The 17,401-nt window shown below is 47.8% G+C and overlaps 1 protein-coding gene across 1 annotated transcript in view; it reads left to right on the top strand.

Moving 5' to 3' along the window:
- The first annotated feature begins 928 nt into the window (after positions 1–928).
- Positions 929–17,401, top strand: part of Fam169b (family with sequence similarity 169 member B) — a 56,295-nt gene continuing 39,822 nt past the window's right edge. Inside the window, exons 1-3 of the mRNA XM_032895113.1 lie at positions 929–998; positions 2,563–2,693; positions 6,327–6,426. Coding sequence (XP_032751004.1) covers positions 929–998; positions 2,563–2,693; positions 6,327–6,426 — 301 coding nt within the window. The remainder of the gene's footprint in view (positions 999–2,562; positions 2,694–6,326; positions 6,427–17,401) is intronic.

Raw genomic sequence — 17,401 nt, 5'->3', positions numbered from 1 at the left:
TGCACTGTCGCTCAGGGAATCACTGGTCATGTTTTTGTGTGTAGAGGGCATGTGACTTCTTCACCAACCAAAGACCTTGGCTCTATAAAGACACATCCCTTTTGCATTCACTTAGTCATTGCTTCCAAATAAACCACCAACCCTTGATGTCTTTTTTTTTTTTTTTTTTTTAAAGATTTATTTATTTATTTAATGTATACGAGTACACTGTAGCTGTCTTCAGACACACCCAACCCCATTACAGATGGTTGTGAGCCACCATGTGGTTGCTGGGGAATTGAACTCAGGACCTCGGGAAGAGCAGTGGTGCTCTTAACCGCTGAGCCACCTCTCAGCCCCCTTGATGTCTTTTTTTTTCCAATCTTCTGACAGTGCACTTCTAAGGACAGTGTGTGTGTGTGTGTGTGTGTGTGTGTGTGTGTGTGTGTGTGTGTGTGTGTGTGTGTGTGTGTGTGTGTGTGTTTGTGTGTGTGTGTGTGTGTGTGTGTGTGTTTTATACTTACGCTTTATAAAAAAAATTGAGTAGTGGAAGAATGTTCAGTTCTCCTTCAGTGTCCCATTGGTGACTGGTTTAAAGACAGCCTTTAGACACATGAATCTGCCTGTGTTCAGGTCCCTTGCAAAATGGCCCATTTGTGTGCAGCCTATGGATACCCTAGTCTTGAGGTGACTTACAGTTCCTAATACAAGTAAATGTCATGGAAGCGGTTGCTACCTTTTACTCCGTAGGGAGTCATGGTAAAGGCATCTGTACAAGGTCCTGTGCAATCCCCCAGCCCCCAGCATTTTCAGCTCATGGTGGGTTGAATCCATGGATGCAGGGCCTCCCAATAAAGAGGCTGTCTGTCTCCTCTCAGCTCTGGGCAACCTGCGTACCCATGACATTTGCACCCAGGGAAGTGGGTCTGAGAGTTTGGGCAGATGTAACATGTCCTTGTCCACCCATGGTGGCATCGTGTATGCCTGTGAGTTCTCACACCGGGAGCTGACTGGCAGAGGTAGAAATTCCTCCTAGGCAAATGGAGTGAACTGAAGGCTTGGGCTTTTTGCTCTCAACAGCGTTTTGGATCGTCCGAGTGACTTCTGGGAACAATGGCTCTCCAGAGAGAATGGGAACCTGAGGTGCCACAGAGGCTCGACGCTGGACTTCACGTTCAGTCTGTCCTAATTTTTTTTTTTTTTTTTGGTTCTTTTTTTTCGGAGCTGGGGACCGAACCCAGGGCCTTGCGCTTCCTAGGCAAGCGCTCTACCACTGAGCTAAATCCCCAACCCCTGGACTTCACGTTCAGATCAGTCTTTGTGAGAGGAAGACAGATGGATTAGGAAGAGGAGTAAGGGGAGGAGGTAGAAAGGGGAGAGAAGCCTGTCCCCCTCATAGGAGGCCAGGAGGTGAATCACAGATAGAGACGGGGTGTGGTCCCCTGAAGAAGCCCTGAGTCCTGTGCATGTGGATGTCAGCCAGAGAGAGGCTGGCAACATCTTTTCTGCTCACTGCTGAAGGGGCAACTGATTGCTGCTTCTAATAAGTGGACGCTGCTAATTTGTGTGATTACTCAGGGGATCTGTTTCTGTCAGAGATGGGATAGGAAAGAGAGACAAGGGCTTGCAGAATAATACCTTAGATTAGTTTCCTTGCAAAGAAAGAAGGAGGGATGTGTTCCTATACTCACAAGCCACTGCCCCTCAGTGCCTGGCGACTCATACAGTGGCTGTAAACTAGGAAGTGAGTAGCTCAAGTCACGTGTGACAGACGCCTCAAAGTTGCAGCCAGCCATTCTCTGCCTTTAAGGAACCTGCTTGTGTTCACAGCCCTGAGTGGACCCCAGTGAAGGGTGGAAAATCACTCAGTTGTTTGGAGTGTTTGACAGCGGGGTTTTTAAAAAACAGTCTGGGAGGGAATGGGTGAATGTCAGTTTTTGTTTTTGTTTTGCGTTTATGTGTTTGTATGTGTGCAGATTCATGTAGGTATGTGTTTGTGTATATGCTGTGTGCACATGCATGTGGAAGCCAGATGTCAGACTCAGGTGTCATCCCTCAGGTGCCATGCACTACTGACCTTCTTTTTGAAGACAAAGCCTTTAACAGGTCTGGAACTATTTGATTAGAGAAAGCTGGCTCATGTCTGGCTCATGTCCCTGGAGCCTGGATTATAAGCTTCTTTCCTTTTTTTGGTGGGGTTCAGGGATGGAACTCAGGTCCTCATGTTTGTATGGGGAGCCGTTTACTAACTGAGTCATCTCCCCAGTCCTGACTATGATTGTTAAACCCAACTATCCCTTTAAAAACTCGAAATAGCCAGGTGCATGCCTTTAATCCCAGCACTCTGGAGGCAGAGGCAGGTGGATCTTTGTGAGTTCGAGACCAGCCTGGTATATAGCGTGAGCTACAGGACAGCCAGGGATATGTAGAGAAAAGTCTTGAAAAACAACAACAACAACAACAACAACCATCCCCCCCCCCCAAAAAAAACGAAAAACCAAACCAAACAAAAATCTGAAACAATTAACCTTACTTTTAGTGACGGAGTAAGACTAATTTTGTCCCTGTGTTTTTCTCCTACAGAGGCTTACCCTGTGGACATCCTGGAGGATGACCCGGAAGGCTATCAGGTAGCAGCGCAGACTTACTATGAGTTGCTCAGGGAAGGAGCGCAGACCTCAACAGAAGTTATCTCTCTTTCCACTGGGGAGCAGGTATGCTTACCTTTTCTTGGAGGCCTCGGTCCAATCTAACTTAGAGATGTCATAGAAAAAAAACCCTCAGATTTAGAAGAACGAAGACCAACGAATGAACAAACAAAGAAAGAAACTTCCGGAGGGAATGCTAAAGAATACCTATAATGGTACTTACCCGGACCCGACAGTATAAAAATAAAGACCCAGAAACTCTTTATATATTTTAAAGCTTAGGCCTTTAGCTTGGGCTCGCTCCCAGCTATTTCAACCTGACTAATTCTGGCCTACGTCCCAACCCATGGCCAGGTCTACATCTCCATTCTCTGAATCCGCCATCGACCTCCGAATCCGCTGGTTGAATCTCTCACTTTTGATTTCTTCTCCAAGAGACCCTTTCTCTGCCCGGAAGTTCCGCCCTCCACTTCCTGCCTTGCTATTGGCCGGCAGATCTTTATTAAAGCCAATCAGCAAGTAAAGAAAGATGAGTACAAATTATCACACTGGTGATGGTCCAATTAGCTGTGTGCCGTTACCCAGAGATACACCTTCACATAGTTTTTAACCAAACAAATTCTGCTTTGATGCCAAGGAAACCCTTCACTAGGATTCTGCAGTTCTGAGTGCGAACCTGGTAGGACTGGCCATATTTATATTGCTGGCGGGTCCGCCTCACGAGCTGTGGGTCAGATAACCCGTGGGAATCCCATTTCTACCACTTGTGAGCGCTGCAGACTCAAGTGTTTTTCTCCTCTCTGATCTTGATGTTCTCATTGAATTCAGGGCCTAACACCACTTTCCTTGTGGGCTGGCACGAGGGTTAAATGAGATGCTTATGTAATGCCCAGCAGAATCTCAGTTTCTTCATTTTAAAGTGAGGGAGTCACCCATCTCTGCTCTCTAAGGGTTGATTCAGTTGAGATATGTGACTTGGGATGAACTTACAATGTTTTTGCATCGACAAGATTCTGTGGGTTGTGAATAGCTTTTGCAAGAGGACCCAGAAAACTGGAAATTTCATTTGTTGGGATTGTGGGAAATTTTAAAAATTTTAAAAATAATTTATGTTATGTGTATGTTGATTGTGTATGTGTGCGTGCATGTGCACGCGCGCATGTGTGTGTACACGTGTGCATGAACGCTCATGCATGCACACATGTATGAACATGTCAATGTGTATGCATATGTGTAGATGCCAGAGGACCACCTCAGGATACAACTGTATACAAAATACAATCCATTTTGTATTTTGAGACAAGGTCTCTCACTGGCTTGAAGCCCATAATTAGGCTAATTAGGCTAGACGGACTGGCCAGCAAGCCTGGGGATCTATCTGCCGTTTCTGCCTCCCCAGTGCTGGGGTTTACAGGCATGCAACGCTGCATCTTACTTGTCTTTTTACGAATGCTATGGGGGAACAAACTCAGGCCCTCTGCTTACAAAGTTTGTACTTCCCGGTGCCCTCTCCCAGCCCCGACTGTTTAAGACTGTTTTCCTCCGGTGGGAATCGCCGACCGTACCTACAACATTTGTTTTAGGCGTGGATGATTTCACTCCTGCCAGAAATGGTTGTGATCTGCTAGGCAGAGCTGGTAGAGCCAGTCTTTTTGTCCCAGAGTTAATGAAAACAGCAGCTTGTGTCATTATAAACTGAGTCTTCCTTGAGATTTTGGAGGTAGGGGACCTCAAGTTGTTGAGCTCCAGGGGAGCTTGCTGGCCTCACGTGCTTTTCGCGCCCCCTAGTGGTACTCTAGCAGAAGGACACAGGACTCCATCGGACATTGCCTGATCTGATGGGTGCTGGTGGCAAGGGTGGGGAGCAACAAGAGCTGTCCCCCGGGTTCTTTAGGGCACAGCTTCCCCAATCTGCTGTTACAGATACTTAAGAATAACTTAAAAATATAAACCCCAACATGCAGTATACTCATCAAAGGCATAATGCCAAAGTTACTAACAAAAACTGAGAGGGAAACAGTTGCTGACATGTTTTAATGTGAGGTGACTTGCCAAAACGACTGTGGGCTGCTTCCTTTGTCCTTTCCTCAAAAGAAGGGAGTTAGGCGAAAAACATCATTTAGTTCTTCATTATTTTAGCAGGAGTATGAAGCAGGAGCAGGGGCAGGGGCAGGGGTCAGGGGCAGGGGCAGAGGTCAGGGGCAGGGGCATGGGCATGGGCAGGGGCAGGGAGCAGTGTGCCATTTGGCACACTGAACCATGCTCACCATGAGTGAGCCTCCTCACAGCTTACCCACTAGTGACTTTTTCTATCCAAAGATTCTCTGGCTGAAAGGAACGACCAGGGAGTGGTTTGAGAAGATACGGTGTCTTGACTTTCTTTTCACAATTCTTTTTGTCCCCCCCTTGTCTTGACATTACCCCGTTGCATTTAAAATACTTACTGATTCCTCTGGTTTAAAAAATGCACATGTTCATTGTATGGTGTCGAAGGCCCTCCACGAAGGGCAGAGGGAGCAAAGCCACGTGCGGTTAACTGCCATAAACGTGTTGATGCGTTTCTTTACTTTTACTTTCCAAATTTTTCCTTTTTGAGCCAGGGTCTTGCTGTGTAGCCCAGACTGGCTCTGAACTTGGAATCTTCCTTCTCCATCATTCCAAATGCTGAGATTTTTTGCCTGCCTTAAAACACCTGGGTAAGAGTCCCCTCTGAATAAGCTGTGTCTTCAGTAAGCGTCTTTCCAGGTTGCTGCGATGTTTTGTAAACTTGGTGTTTAACGTTCTTGTAACAGTCACCCCTGCGGATGAGCCCCTCGAGGACATTTCATTAAAGTCCCTCCAAAAGAGGGAGGTGCCAAGATATTTGCCAGCCCCCGGGGATTTGCCAGGAAACAGTTCTCTGCAATGGCGGTGGTCTGCTGTAAACTTTTTACAAGAACCTGCCTGCTTAGCTCAGCTACGTGTTCTTCTCTAATTTTCCTATATTCTCAGTTTTCAAAACAGTGTCTTGACCTCTCTGTGTTAGGAGCTGGGAGCAGAGGGTTGGATGTTTACAAAGAGGGCTTTAGATGGGGCCCTCGGAGGTAATCTGGTTCCTCTCCATTATCAGCAAAACCACCTTGAACTCAGATTTTCCACTGTGGGGCTTAAGGACAGGGCTGAGCCTGGAGGGCTCAGACACAGTACACATTTTTAACGGCTGCTCTCAGAGCTGATGACTGGGGTCACAGACAGCAGGAAAATCTATGGAGGGGGCAACAGCCTGGGCTCATCCTACTGAGCGGCTACCAGAGCTCTAGAAAAGATGAGAATGATTGTTTGCGTGGGATGGAGTGAGGCCATCAGCCTTGCAGATTGAGATCCAGGAAGGTCCAGGATAGAGAAGGTTGCAGGAGCGGGAGTCACAAAAAAGGGTCACCTCTAAGGGTGTTTGATAGTAGAACAGTTGTCAGTTTTCTGGACTGACTGACAGGTGATCCTGGGATGGGAAGGCATGCTGGTGGAATACAGAAGCAAGACCATATCCAGGGTGGCTAAGACTTCCGTCTCTGTCTTTTCCTGCATCCTGCTAGGTTTATCTCCTTTACAGAGTCCCTTCAGTGAGCGCTTCACTAAGTAAGTGCAAGTCATTTCCCATGCCTTGGTGAAGTGAGAGGAGAGCAGACAAGTAATTTGATTTGCCTTTTTTTTTTTTTTTAGGTCAGACTTGAAACTTCATCTCTCTGTTTTTGCACGCTGTACCGTGACGAACCTCAACATAAAATACTGGTTTTGGTTAATCCCCAAGACACAAAGACAGGTTGGTAGTTTTTTTTTTTTCTTTTTAATTGATTTGTTCATTTATGTGCATGGGTGTTTTACCTGCATGTCTGTCTGTGTGAGGGTGTCAGAGTCCCTGGAACTGGAGTTACAGACTGTTGTGAGACGACATGTGGGTGCTGGGAATTGAACTTGAGTCCTCTGGAAGAGCAGCCAGTGCTTTTTTTTTTTTTTTTCTTCTTTTTTTTTCGGAGCTGGGGACCGAACCCAGGGCCTTGCACTTCCTAGGCAAGTGCTGTACCACTGAGCTAAATCCCCAACCCCGCAGCCAGTGCTCTTAATTGAGTCAACTCCTCAGCACCGCATTGGTAGTTATTAATGGACGTTGTTGCGGTATAATTAAAAAAGGGTGTGACTGGTTCCTGTGTGTCACCGCTCCATGATGTCACCGCTCCTGGTACTCTCGGACCTGAGCGGTAGCTCCCTGGCATTAGTTCTGGTACCGTAGGGTCATGTAGAACTAACCTTAATTTATCTCAGCAGCGGCTGGTTTCAGTGTGGTACCATGCCACATTTGCCTAGCCTGTTTTCTGGCCCCAGTGGTCTCTCTGTTCCCATTGCTAGTCACCCTGGCCAGCTGGGAACTCTGGTCCCAGCTATCCAGTAATATCAGGAGTCAACAGAGTGTAATCCGAGAACCAGATTTATATGTTAAATACTCAAGGTACAATACATCCACACAATAAACTTACAGCCAATTGATACGGATATAAACTGCCCACCTAGATAACTCTGCCTACAGAAATCCATCCCAACTACCTTGGCAATTCAAGACCACCAGGATCTAGGTCATCCTTCCCCACCTTCATCTTGATTCTCCCTCTTTGTCCTTCTCTCCCTCCCTACAAAAACTTTGTCCCCGACTTATTCTTTTACTGTTCAATCATGGCCTTCATCTAACTTGTGTCACCTACATAATGACATCAACCTACAGGATGTGGTGTCTATGACCTTGCTGCATATACAGTCCGGATTTTTGTCCTTGCTGCTTTGTTTGTTTGTTTGTTTTGAGACAGGATCTCTGTGTATCCCTCACTGTCACTATAGACCAGGTTGGCTGAGAAATCACACAGATCCGCCTGCCTTTGCCTCACAAGCGCTGGGATTAAAGGCACGGGCCACTACTGCCTGGCGAGCCCTGGGTTTTAAAACAGGGATGTTGATTTTGTAGTGTACAATGTATGGGAGTTTTCCCCGCTTAGGGACCCAGTGGTACATTTTTATTTATCTTTACTGAGACATGGATCGCTTTGCATGTCCTCTGACCACAGTCCAAACCCAGAGCTGCTTGGGGGCTCACTCTTGCCGTTCTCATTAACAGCAGTTCCAAGAGCTGTGGGTAGTGCGTAGGACACTACTGGGACATCCCCATGACCTTGTGGGATGGAAAAGTCATTCTCATCTCCAAATGTAATGAATGAGAGCCTCACAGTGGTCAAGTGGCTTGCCAAAGGCCTCCGGCTAGAGCACGGGCGGGCTCAGTGTTTGCAAAGTGACATTTGGGTGGGGGTTCTATTTCTGAAGGCGACGGACAGTTTGGTCTGTGACTCATTGACCCTCTCCCAAATTAGGGAGAGACTATTTGTGGCAGGCCTCAGCTTCATGGAGTGAGTCCTCTGGAGAGAGGCTAAGCACTGTCAATTGCACCTTAGGCAAAGGTGTGGGGAAAGCTGGCCAGGGAGCCTGGTTGGGAAGAGATCTAGCAGATCTGTCTGCCCGAACCCAGTGCACCAGCGGGGAGGCACCTGGCTTCTGACCTCGCAGAAACCGATCCTTCCAGACATTTTTCTTGTTTATTTTGCCTTTACGATGCTAAGGATTGCCTTTTAGTAAGATGTAAATAATCATAGCACCCTGGCAATACACATTTTAATTAGTTAGGCCTCTCGGGATGATGACATTTTGGGATTTTAGGTCTTTCACTGTTTTCAGAGGAGGAGATAGTTCTCCAACTCTCCACCTCCTTGGGAGAAATGCTTTTCACCTGACTCTGCCTGGAGTTTTTGGCTCAGAGGATCCCTTGCTCCTCTGAGGTCACAAAGTCCAAGGTGATGTCTTTGAGGACAAGCGGTTTAAAAGTATGTAGGACTGTTCTTCATGCTCTCTTCTTGCCGTGAGACAGAAGTGCGCTCAGTTAGCTGTCTGGGTACTGGGGCAGGGGGGGGGGGCTGTTGACAAAGCCTCCTTATTGCCCCAGGGCTGACAGGTGATGTTAGAGCTCTCCATCCAGCAGAGCCACGGCTGCCCTGAAGAGAGGGCCCTGATAACCAGGGCCGGGGAAGAGGAGTCCTTGAATGTACTTTTAAGACAGCTCATTTAAGAAAGTGTCCAAACATCAGCAGCCCCCCACCCCGTTGTAGACATTGACCAAGAATCTGGCGTAGGGCTTTAAAGATGGTCTGCATGATGCAAACCTACAATGGATTCTTAGAAATCTGTTTCCCATTTGCACTGTACTTAATTTTCTTGCCTTTTAAGAGTATACCCTAATCCATATTCATAAGTGCTAAGGAATCTCGCTGCGGGGCCCCATGCTCCGTATGTAAAAGTGCTTTAAATAAAGTTTCCCAATGACTTCCTGCTGCCGTGGGCTCCTTTGTTGCTGGCTGCAATTGTCATTGGTTTCAGAGGACGCAAGAGGGGTCCTGAGGTCTTCAGAGAATGCACATCTTGGAACTTGAGGCTCGCAGACCCTATAGTGTAAGGACTCTGTCCAGTCAGTGGGTCCCTTACCCTGTGCTAAGCTGTGTCTTTGGAGAAGGAAGCTGCCGTCTCCTTGTGCCATTTCCTTTGTCCTGTGCCATTATCTTTGCATTCTGGGGAAGGCAGATGCGAGTTTAAATGGAAGCTAAAGGGATCAGAAGCCGTTTGATCGGCCCTGCGTATGAGTTAATTATTGATAACTGTGTGTGAGTTAATTATTGATAAGCCGGTTGACTCCATTACAGTGGCTTCCGATAAGTCTGTAAGCAAATGAAAAACATCCTGGAAGGGCAAGTTCCCCAGTGGCAAGCAGTTGATGCTGATGGTATCTTATTCAAACTCGGGCGATGGCACAGTCCACCATTTTCCCTGTAGGGAATTGCAAATGCGGTTTGCCTAAAGGTGGCTCCGGAAACAGGGCCTCTTGTCTCTGCTGCGTGCCAGTGTTTATTCTGATTTTCTACATAGCAGCTGATTTATATTCCCTAAGGGGAAGTAGACATAGATGCCCAGCAGCCCCCTTTCCTAGCCTCTCAAGGGCCTTTATATACTTCCATATTATTTCCCTTATTTATTAATTATTAATTAATGCCAGGTGTTTATGACTATATAAAATAAGTCCTCAGGCCAGATCAAAGGCGACTTCCCCCATCTTTGTTAAATCTAAAGCACTCACCCTGGGTTCCATGATTACCGCCCCTGGTGACCTTTGCTTTTCTTATTTCTTCCTGTGTCCTGACTATGCAGTAGGATGAGGGTGGAATTGGGTGTCAAGTGAAGCGAGAGGAAGTCACGCATGTGTCAGCTGGGCTACATGTTATGCTTCCCAGGGTGTTTGTGGAAACTGGATGACTTACAACAGAAAATACGGTACTTTGGGACAGTTCCAGCAGTGAGCAGGGTTCCCACTGTCGAAAGCAAACCTTGGTCTACACCTTTGCATGTAACTGTGTGAGAGAAACCCAGGGTTAATGCTCACACGTTAACTTCTGGCCAAACTCCGTGAGCTGGAATTGTGTCCCCAGCATATCCTGCTTGCCACACCACGGGCGGTCTCATGTGACTCTGAGCTACACGAACTGTAAGGTTGTTCCTCTACAGACCCCAAAGTGCCTATTGTATACTCGGTCCCAAAACACCAGCCGATTAGGGGCAGGACATGTGGCCATCCTGGGTAAAAAAGAAGGTAGCCATTCTAGAGAGGGGAGGTGCCAGGAGCCAGCCATGATCTAGTGCTGCTGGAAGGGAAGACAGTGTTTCTAATGATCTCTGTTGCCAGACAGGCCACGTCTGTAGCAAATGGCATTTGTCCATGTGTTTTAGAGACAAAAGGAGGGCTGGGGCAGTGTCTGAAGAGGCCAGGCTGCAGATAAGGGATTCTCATGGCGGAGGTGGAGAGATGGCTCAGCAGGTACTTGAGCTTTGACCAGAGTTCGAATCCAGCATAAACAAGCCAGGTGCCCCACACACTCCTTGAACTACAGGCCCAGGGGTCTGATGCCCACTTCTGACTTCTGCGTGTACTTACACACATTCACATTGTACTCACAGATACTTAAAAACACTATCTCACTCCACCACTCCCAAATCATAGACTTATACCCCACACGCATGCGCACACACACCACATTCATACAGTCACAGCACTCTCATACATGCATACCACATACACTCGTTCACTTATAACACACACACATGCTCACACACTCACACCACACACACACCATGCTCATACATTCACAGCACGCTCACTCACACTTACAAACACTATCTCACTCCACAAATCCCAAATCATACACTTATACCACACACACACATACACACGCCAGGCTCATACATTCACAGCACACACACACACACACACACACACACACACACACACACACACACACACACACACCAGGCTCATACATTCACAGCACACTCATTCATTCACACCACATACCACACATACACCATGCTCAAACATTCACAGCACACTCACACATGCTTACAAACACTATTCACATACCATAATTCATAAATCAGACACTTATACCCCCTCACACACATACACACCCCACTCGGTCATAGTGCACTCATACATTCATACCACATATATTCCCTTATACCACCCACACACCCACCCTCCCCACACTCACACACACACCACTCACATACACCACTTATGCGTTCACAGCACACTCACACTCTCATACCACACACACAAATGAATAAACAGCTGGAAGATAGCCTGTGAAGATATATTGAAATCCCAAGGTCCAGGGCCCTGCAAAGTAGGTTTTAGGCACCATGACTGCCTTTCAGAAGGAGAGAATGGGTCATCTTTGAGTAATTATATTTCAATTCTAGATCTAAATTCGAGATCAATTTATCTCAACTTCAAATATATCAACCATTCGATTCTAAAGATTTCATTTTCATTCCTGAGACTGTGTCTTGCTTGGCTAACTATTATTCCCATTTTAAAGCAGGAGGGAGCAGGCTTCTAGCCCAGTGTTGTGAGCTGGGGTGAGGTGGTTCTTCCTGACTTTGGTCTGTGTAACTGTGAAGCCTTGTGGGTAGCCAGGCTGAGAAGAGGACAGGTGCAGACAACTGAATTACTGTATCTGGGAAGCTCTGGTCCCTGCACCCTGGGCTGGTCTGGTCCATTTTGGGATAGCTTGGGCTACAGGGCATAACTTACTGATATGCCTGCTGTGTGTCTCCTTTCTGACTTAGTGCCTCGAATATCTGGGCCATCCAGGGTGTGTGTGTGTGTGTGTGTGTGTGTGTGTGTGTGTGTGTGTGTGTGTGGTCTTCTCTTCTCACAGGATGGTTCTTCTCAAGTTTGGGGTTTCTCTTTTTCCTGCTTCTCATTCTCTGGCTGTTGCGCCTGTTGTTTCCATGATGTTTCTTCCACAAAGCGGATCACACAGGAACTTTTAAAGCCATGCCTGATCCTTCCTCAAAGCCACTGCATCACCTGCTCTTCCTAGTCCGTTCCTGACTTCCTATGCTCTTGGGAAGAATAGACTTCAATCCCAGGATCATAGCCTTAGGTTCTGGCAGCTGTGGGACAATTCTGTGAGTCTAGAGCCACTTGCCTTGGCGGTGAGGATGACCCTCTATGACTGCCAGGTCTTTGACATTTGTTTTGGGGTTCTGTTCTACACATCTGTCTTAGCTAGGGCTTTACTGTTGTGAACAGACACCATGACCAAGGCAGCTCTTATAAGGACAGCATTTCATTGGGGTTGGTCCACAGGTTCAGTCCATTATCACCAAGGCAGGAACATGGCAGCACCCAGGCAGGCATAGCACAGGAGGAGCTGAGAGTTCTATATCTTTATTTGAAGGCTGCTAGTGGAAGACTGACTTTCAGGCAGCTTGGGTGAGGGTCTTAAAGACCACACCCACAGTGACACACCTACTCCTACAAGGCTATACCTCCAGATAGTGCCATGTCCCAGACCAAGGATATTCAAACCATGACAATATCTGCATCTAACCTGTTTGCCTTCTGTCCCTACCTACCTTCCTTCCTCCCTCCCTCCCTCGATCCCTCGCTCCCTTCCTCCCTTCCCTTATTCCTTCTTTCTTTCCTTCCACCCTTCTCTCTGTCCCTCCCTTTTCTTTCTATCCCTCTCTGTTTCTGTCTTTCTCTCTCTTTCTTGTGTGTGTGTGTGTGTGTGTGTGTGTGTGTGAGAAAGAGAGAGAGAGAGAGAGAGAGAGAGAGAGAGAGAGAGAGAGAGAGAGAGAGAACGTGTGTGGATGTCAGAGGACAGCCTTGGGTACAGGTCTTTATAATTCACCTTGTTTGAGGCAGGGTCTCTATTGTTGCACAGTGTCTGCCAGGCTGACTGGCCTGAGAGCCTCTGGGGACTGTCCTGTCTCTGTCTGCCATCTCCTCTTAGGTGCACGTGAGCACTTACCTAGTTTACGAAGTGCTGTGGCCCTCCCCGTCAAAGCCATACAGGGTCTTTGGGGACCTGGAGATAGGTCCTTCCCTATTGGATACAACCTGCCTCCTTTATACTCACATCTTTGTGACAGAAGACACTGTCAGAAGTCAGGCTTCTCTGGGAGCTGCAGGACCACATCACTGTCGTACTCCCCCCCCATCCCCCGATACTTGCTGATAACCTTGTCAGGTTTTCTTTTTCTTTTTTCTTTTTTTATCTCTCTGACAATGTTTGTTTTTATATACTTTTTAATTAATAATTAATTAATTAATTAATTAAAAATTAAAGCAGCGAGATGTTAGTTGGCAGGCTGGCAGGGCAAAGACTGTCCAGAAGCTGACAAAACATGATAATTGAGTCATGTGACAGAGACACAGTACCAGAGTGCTACGGAAGTTTTTGGAATGAGATGGCATTGTTGGGGTCAGAGAGAACCATGAGTAGTTCTCAGCAGGAAGGTAGACGTTCACAAGGAGTGTGGACCCCAAGAAGATGCCTACCGTTACTTCCTTGGCCCTCTGTCTCCTGGTGCCCAGGTCAATAATGGTATCTGTTCTTCATGTTCACAGAGGCCACTGGTTCCTGTGACCTGCAGGGCTTAGGGACTTGGGCCTTTGGCAGCTGGCATTCCTGGTCTTGCTCCAAAGCAGCCCCCCACCCTGTAAACTCTAGCTGTGAATCTTAGAGGTTTCCTTTTTTGAAGGATTCCAGGCTTCTCTCTGTAGTTACCATATTATGTTCCTGGCCATTGCTTACCCTGGAGGCCATGATGGAAGGGTTAGGGAGAGAGCACAGAGATCAAAATATGTCTGGTGACGTTCTAGAGAGTGGGATGGGATGAGGGCTGCAGGCAATGCAGTGCCCAGCAGATTGCCTGTTGGGGGTTGGAAGGGACGTTGGCTATGATCAGGGACTAGAATGGTCGTCCCTGGAGGCTGCCAGTAGCCAGGTGAGGGGCTCAGTGGGCTAGCCTGGCACAACTAGGGAAAGCAGTACAAAAGGAGCACACTAGGGTGTGGATGAAGATGAGAATGAAGGAGGTCTAGGTCTGCATGTGCTGGCACCAAGCTCTGTTACTTAGGAGAAATGGTGTCAGGTGAGAGCAACTGGAGTCTTTTTCTGAATGGTCTGTGGGGTAGCAGTGGTAGAGAGGAGAAAGAGTAGAGGGGGCTCAACCTGGATGCTCTCCTGAGTGGAACTCCTTCTGTAGGTATCCACTCAGTGTGGGACACATTCGCTTGAAGCTCTGTACATGTCACTCCCCGGGGCTCTCGTCACCCCTCGCAGCGGGAACTTCTTGGGGAGATCATAAGCACTCTGAAGGTAGGGATGGCCACTCGGATCATCTGGCTCTGTGTGGTGTTTGTCAACCCGAGAGAGGATGTCTGACACGTGTTCCTGAGCTTTCTGTCCAGGGAGCTGTGAGACACAGCGGTGGCCCAGGCTCTGAAACAGCAAGCCAGACACTTCCAGAGATGGGAGACTGTGGCGATGGTTAAACAGCTGTGGCTACACATTGACTTCTCTCACGAGACTGTCTGCCTTTCCCCCCTTGGCTCCCAGGACATTGTGTGACCAAGCGTAACATTCGCTCTTGAAATTGCTGCTAATTTATTTACAGTGTTTGGTGATTGCACATCATGTGCACCCTGAGAAAAACAAGCAGGGGATTGAAAAATGATGATTTCTTTTTTTCCTGGAAAAACATGTCCATTATAGCCTGCAGTGACAGCGAGTGCCAAGCTAAACATTCAGATGAAACCGGAGCCTCTGTGTAGACAGCCCTCTGAGGGGCCGTCTTAGTCCAAGGAAGATTGCGACACTAAGACCAGACCTCTTTGCTGCCTTTGGGCAGGTGCTTGGTGTGCAGAAGTGGGGGGGTCAGATGTGAGTTGCACCCCAGAGGGACCTGGAGGGCTTTCTCAGAACAGAATGATCTTTCTGAGGCACCCCTCACTCCTCAACAGGCTATCTCGACTCTGAGGAGGGCATAGAGAGGGAGACTTGGGGCAGTGTGGGTAGATCTGTGGATTTCTTAAAGGGAGGTTGGAGGGGCGGGCCCAGATCACCCCAGCTCTCTTAGCAGAGTGAACCTGTCCATTTGATTCTCCAGATGAATGGTTTATATGCCCCTAATAAACTCACGGGTGGTGCCTCTGGGAGGTTTGTCCTTATAGCAGAGTCAGCGGAGGAAGAAATACAATTGTTCTGGCTTGGGACTATTAACTCTACCACATCCCCAGAGTCCAAAATAGAGATGCTGAGTCGGATGTCTCCCTGAGGGTCCCCTGGGTTAGCGGGCATCCTGCTGGCTCCCGTGACCCAGCAGATCTAGCATTTGTCTGTTTTAGCGGGTGCATGCATTTTAAATCATACAGAGATAGGTATCATCCTGGGGTATACCAGACATCTAAGTGGGATAGGTCAGACCAGTTAAGGGAGTAGAGAAGGCGGGTTCTGACTGGAAACTCAGCTTCCTCATAGATACCCACATCTCTGGGCAGCCAAGATGCTCTACGGCTGTGGACACCTCCAGCCCCCAGAACCTTGTTTTCATTGGTCGGGAAGCAGATCAGAGAGCTGCTCACAGTGACAACCATGTATTTTGGGAACACCTGCTGGCCGTGGCTTGGGCTTCCTTCTTGTATTCGCTGTTAATTTATGGTACTCACTGTGAGATGGATTTAAACCGAGGGAAAGAGCATACCAGGAAGATATGTCATTCATAGCAAGGAACGTTTGGTATTTGGAAACTATGAAGGCCAAGGAAAATATTTACAGTGTCCGCTGTGGGGCCTTTGTCCTGAATGCCTTTGTTTCCATCCACGAAAGGTTTCTATCAGTGCCACTAGGGTGTCTGTCTGCGTCTCCGCGCTTTCCGAAACTCTGGGAAACTCGGTGAGCTTGCTTTGGTCCACCTTGGCAATTTTAAGTTTCCTTTCCTAGATAGACTAGAGTTTTTTTTTTTCCCCCTTGCCCTGCTATTTCTTAGTTCAACTGTACTTCAGGAGTTAGGCACCACGCCCTCCTTCCACTCCATCTTCCTCGAGTTAAAATCTAGACCCGTGAAGAAACAAAATCGCTTGAGGCCAGAGAAGCCTGAGAAACATGGGGTGGGGGGGATGGGAGGAGTGTGCTCCTGCAAGCCAGATGTTTTCCTCTCACGACAAAAGGCACCCAAGTTCAGGGGCATGTGGGGAAGAAGTGTTTTCCTTTAAGGACAACATCTGTATGGAAATGGTAGCCCGAGTAATGCAATGTGACGGTTGCTATGTCAACTGGTGTATTTTCCCCTCCCCTTAAATTATTGACCAGCACAGTCAATGTTGCATAAAAGTCATGCAACTCAGTGGAATGTGTTTATGTGGCGGCCTCTGCCAGAACTTTTCATCACTTTTTTCCCCCAACTGCATGCATTTGTTTTTGGGAAAGATGGCCTGTCACTCGGCTTTAACTGTGTTCCCCCGCCCCAACCCCAACCCCAACACAGATATTTCTAAGATGTGTAACAGGCCAGTGGTGACTTAAACTGCAGGGGAGCGATAGAAAGGGAAGTGAGGAGTGGGGGACCGGAACCCTTTTAGCTGTGATGAAGAGGCAGAGCTTGTGTGTGCACCCTTTGCAGATGGTCGGGGAGGTAAGATGTGTGTTTCGGGGCGGATGAAGGATGCTTGTTCCTCTTAAATCTTTTATGGAGATGGCATGGGACATGAGCTCTGTCTCCTTTACTCTGGGCTATGTGTTCTGTTGCTTCCTGGCTATCGTCTCCTTGCTATCTGTGTAGCCTGGGGTTGTCCTCAAATTCCTAGTGACCCTTCTACCTCCACGTGAGGGGAACTGGGAGGGTAGACACGTGCCGCCATTGAGCCTGGCTTTCTTTGTTGTCTGCAATTGGCACTTGATGTCTCCCCATGGCCCTCGAGTCTTCCTGGTTAAGTCACCTGTTTCCTTCTGCTCTAGCTGGCTGCCTGCTTTGCTGTCTGGGATAAAACCCACTACCATGGGTCCTTTCTGTCCCCAGTACCTCCGACTTTGTCAGCGGGATTGCTTTGGGCTAGACCCTCACTCTTGTGGTTGTGTTACCTTCAGTCTCCTTCTCTCTGACCATTGTCCTAATCTATGCTTTATACTTTAAACACTTCATTCCTGGAAACAGCACTTTTAAGCACACAGCCTTAGATGCCACAGTTTTGATCTGGGAAAGCAGATATTAACCAGCCTCCTTGTCTGCATCCATATATGGCCACCCCCAAGGTCAGTGTTTGTGCTACTCTGGGGCATACATTGCAACGGTCGCCTACAGGAACA

Source organism: Rattus rattus, chromosome 2, assembly GCF_011064425.1.
Source record: "Rattus rattus isolate New Zealand chromosome 2, Rrattus_CSIRO_v1, whole genome shotgun sequence".
NCBI classification, from domain to species: domain Eukaryota; kingdom Metazoa; phylum Chordata; class Mammalia; order Rodentia; family Muridae; genus Rattus; species Rattus rattus.
This window is presented reverse-complemented; position numbering and strand designations above follow the sequence as displayed.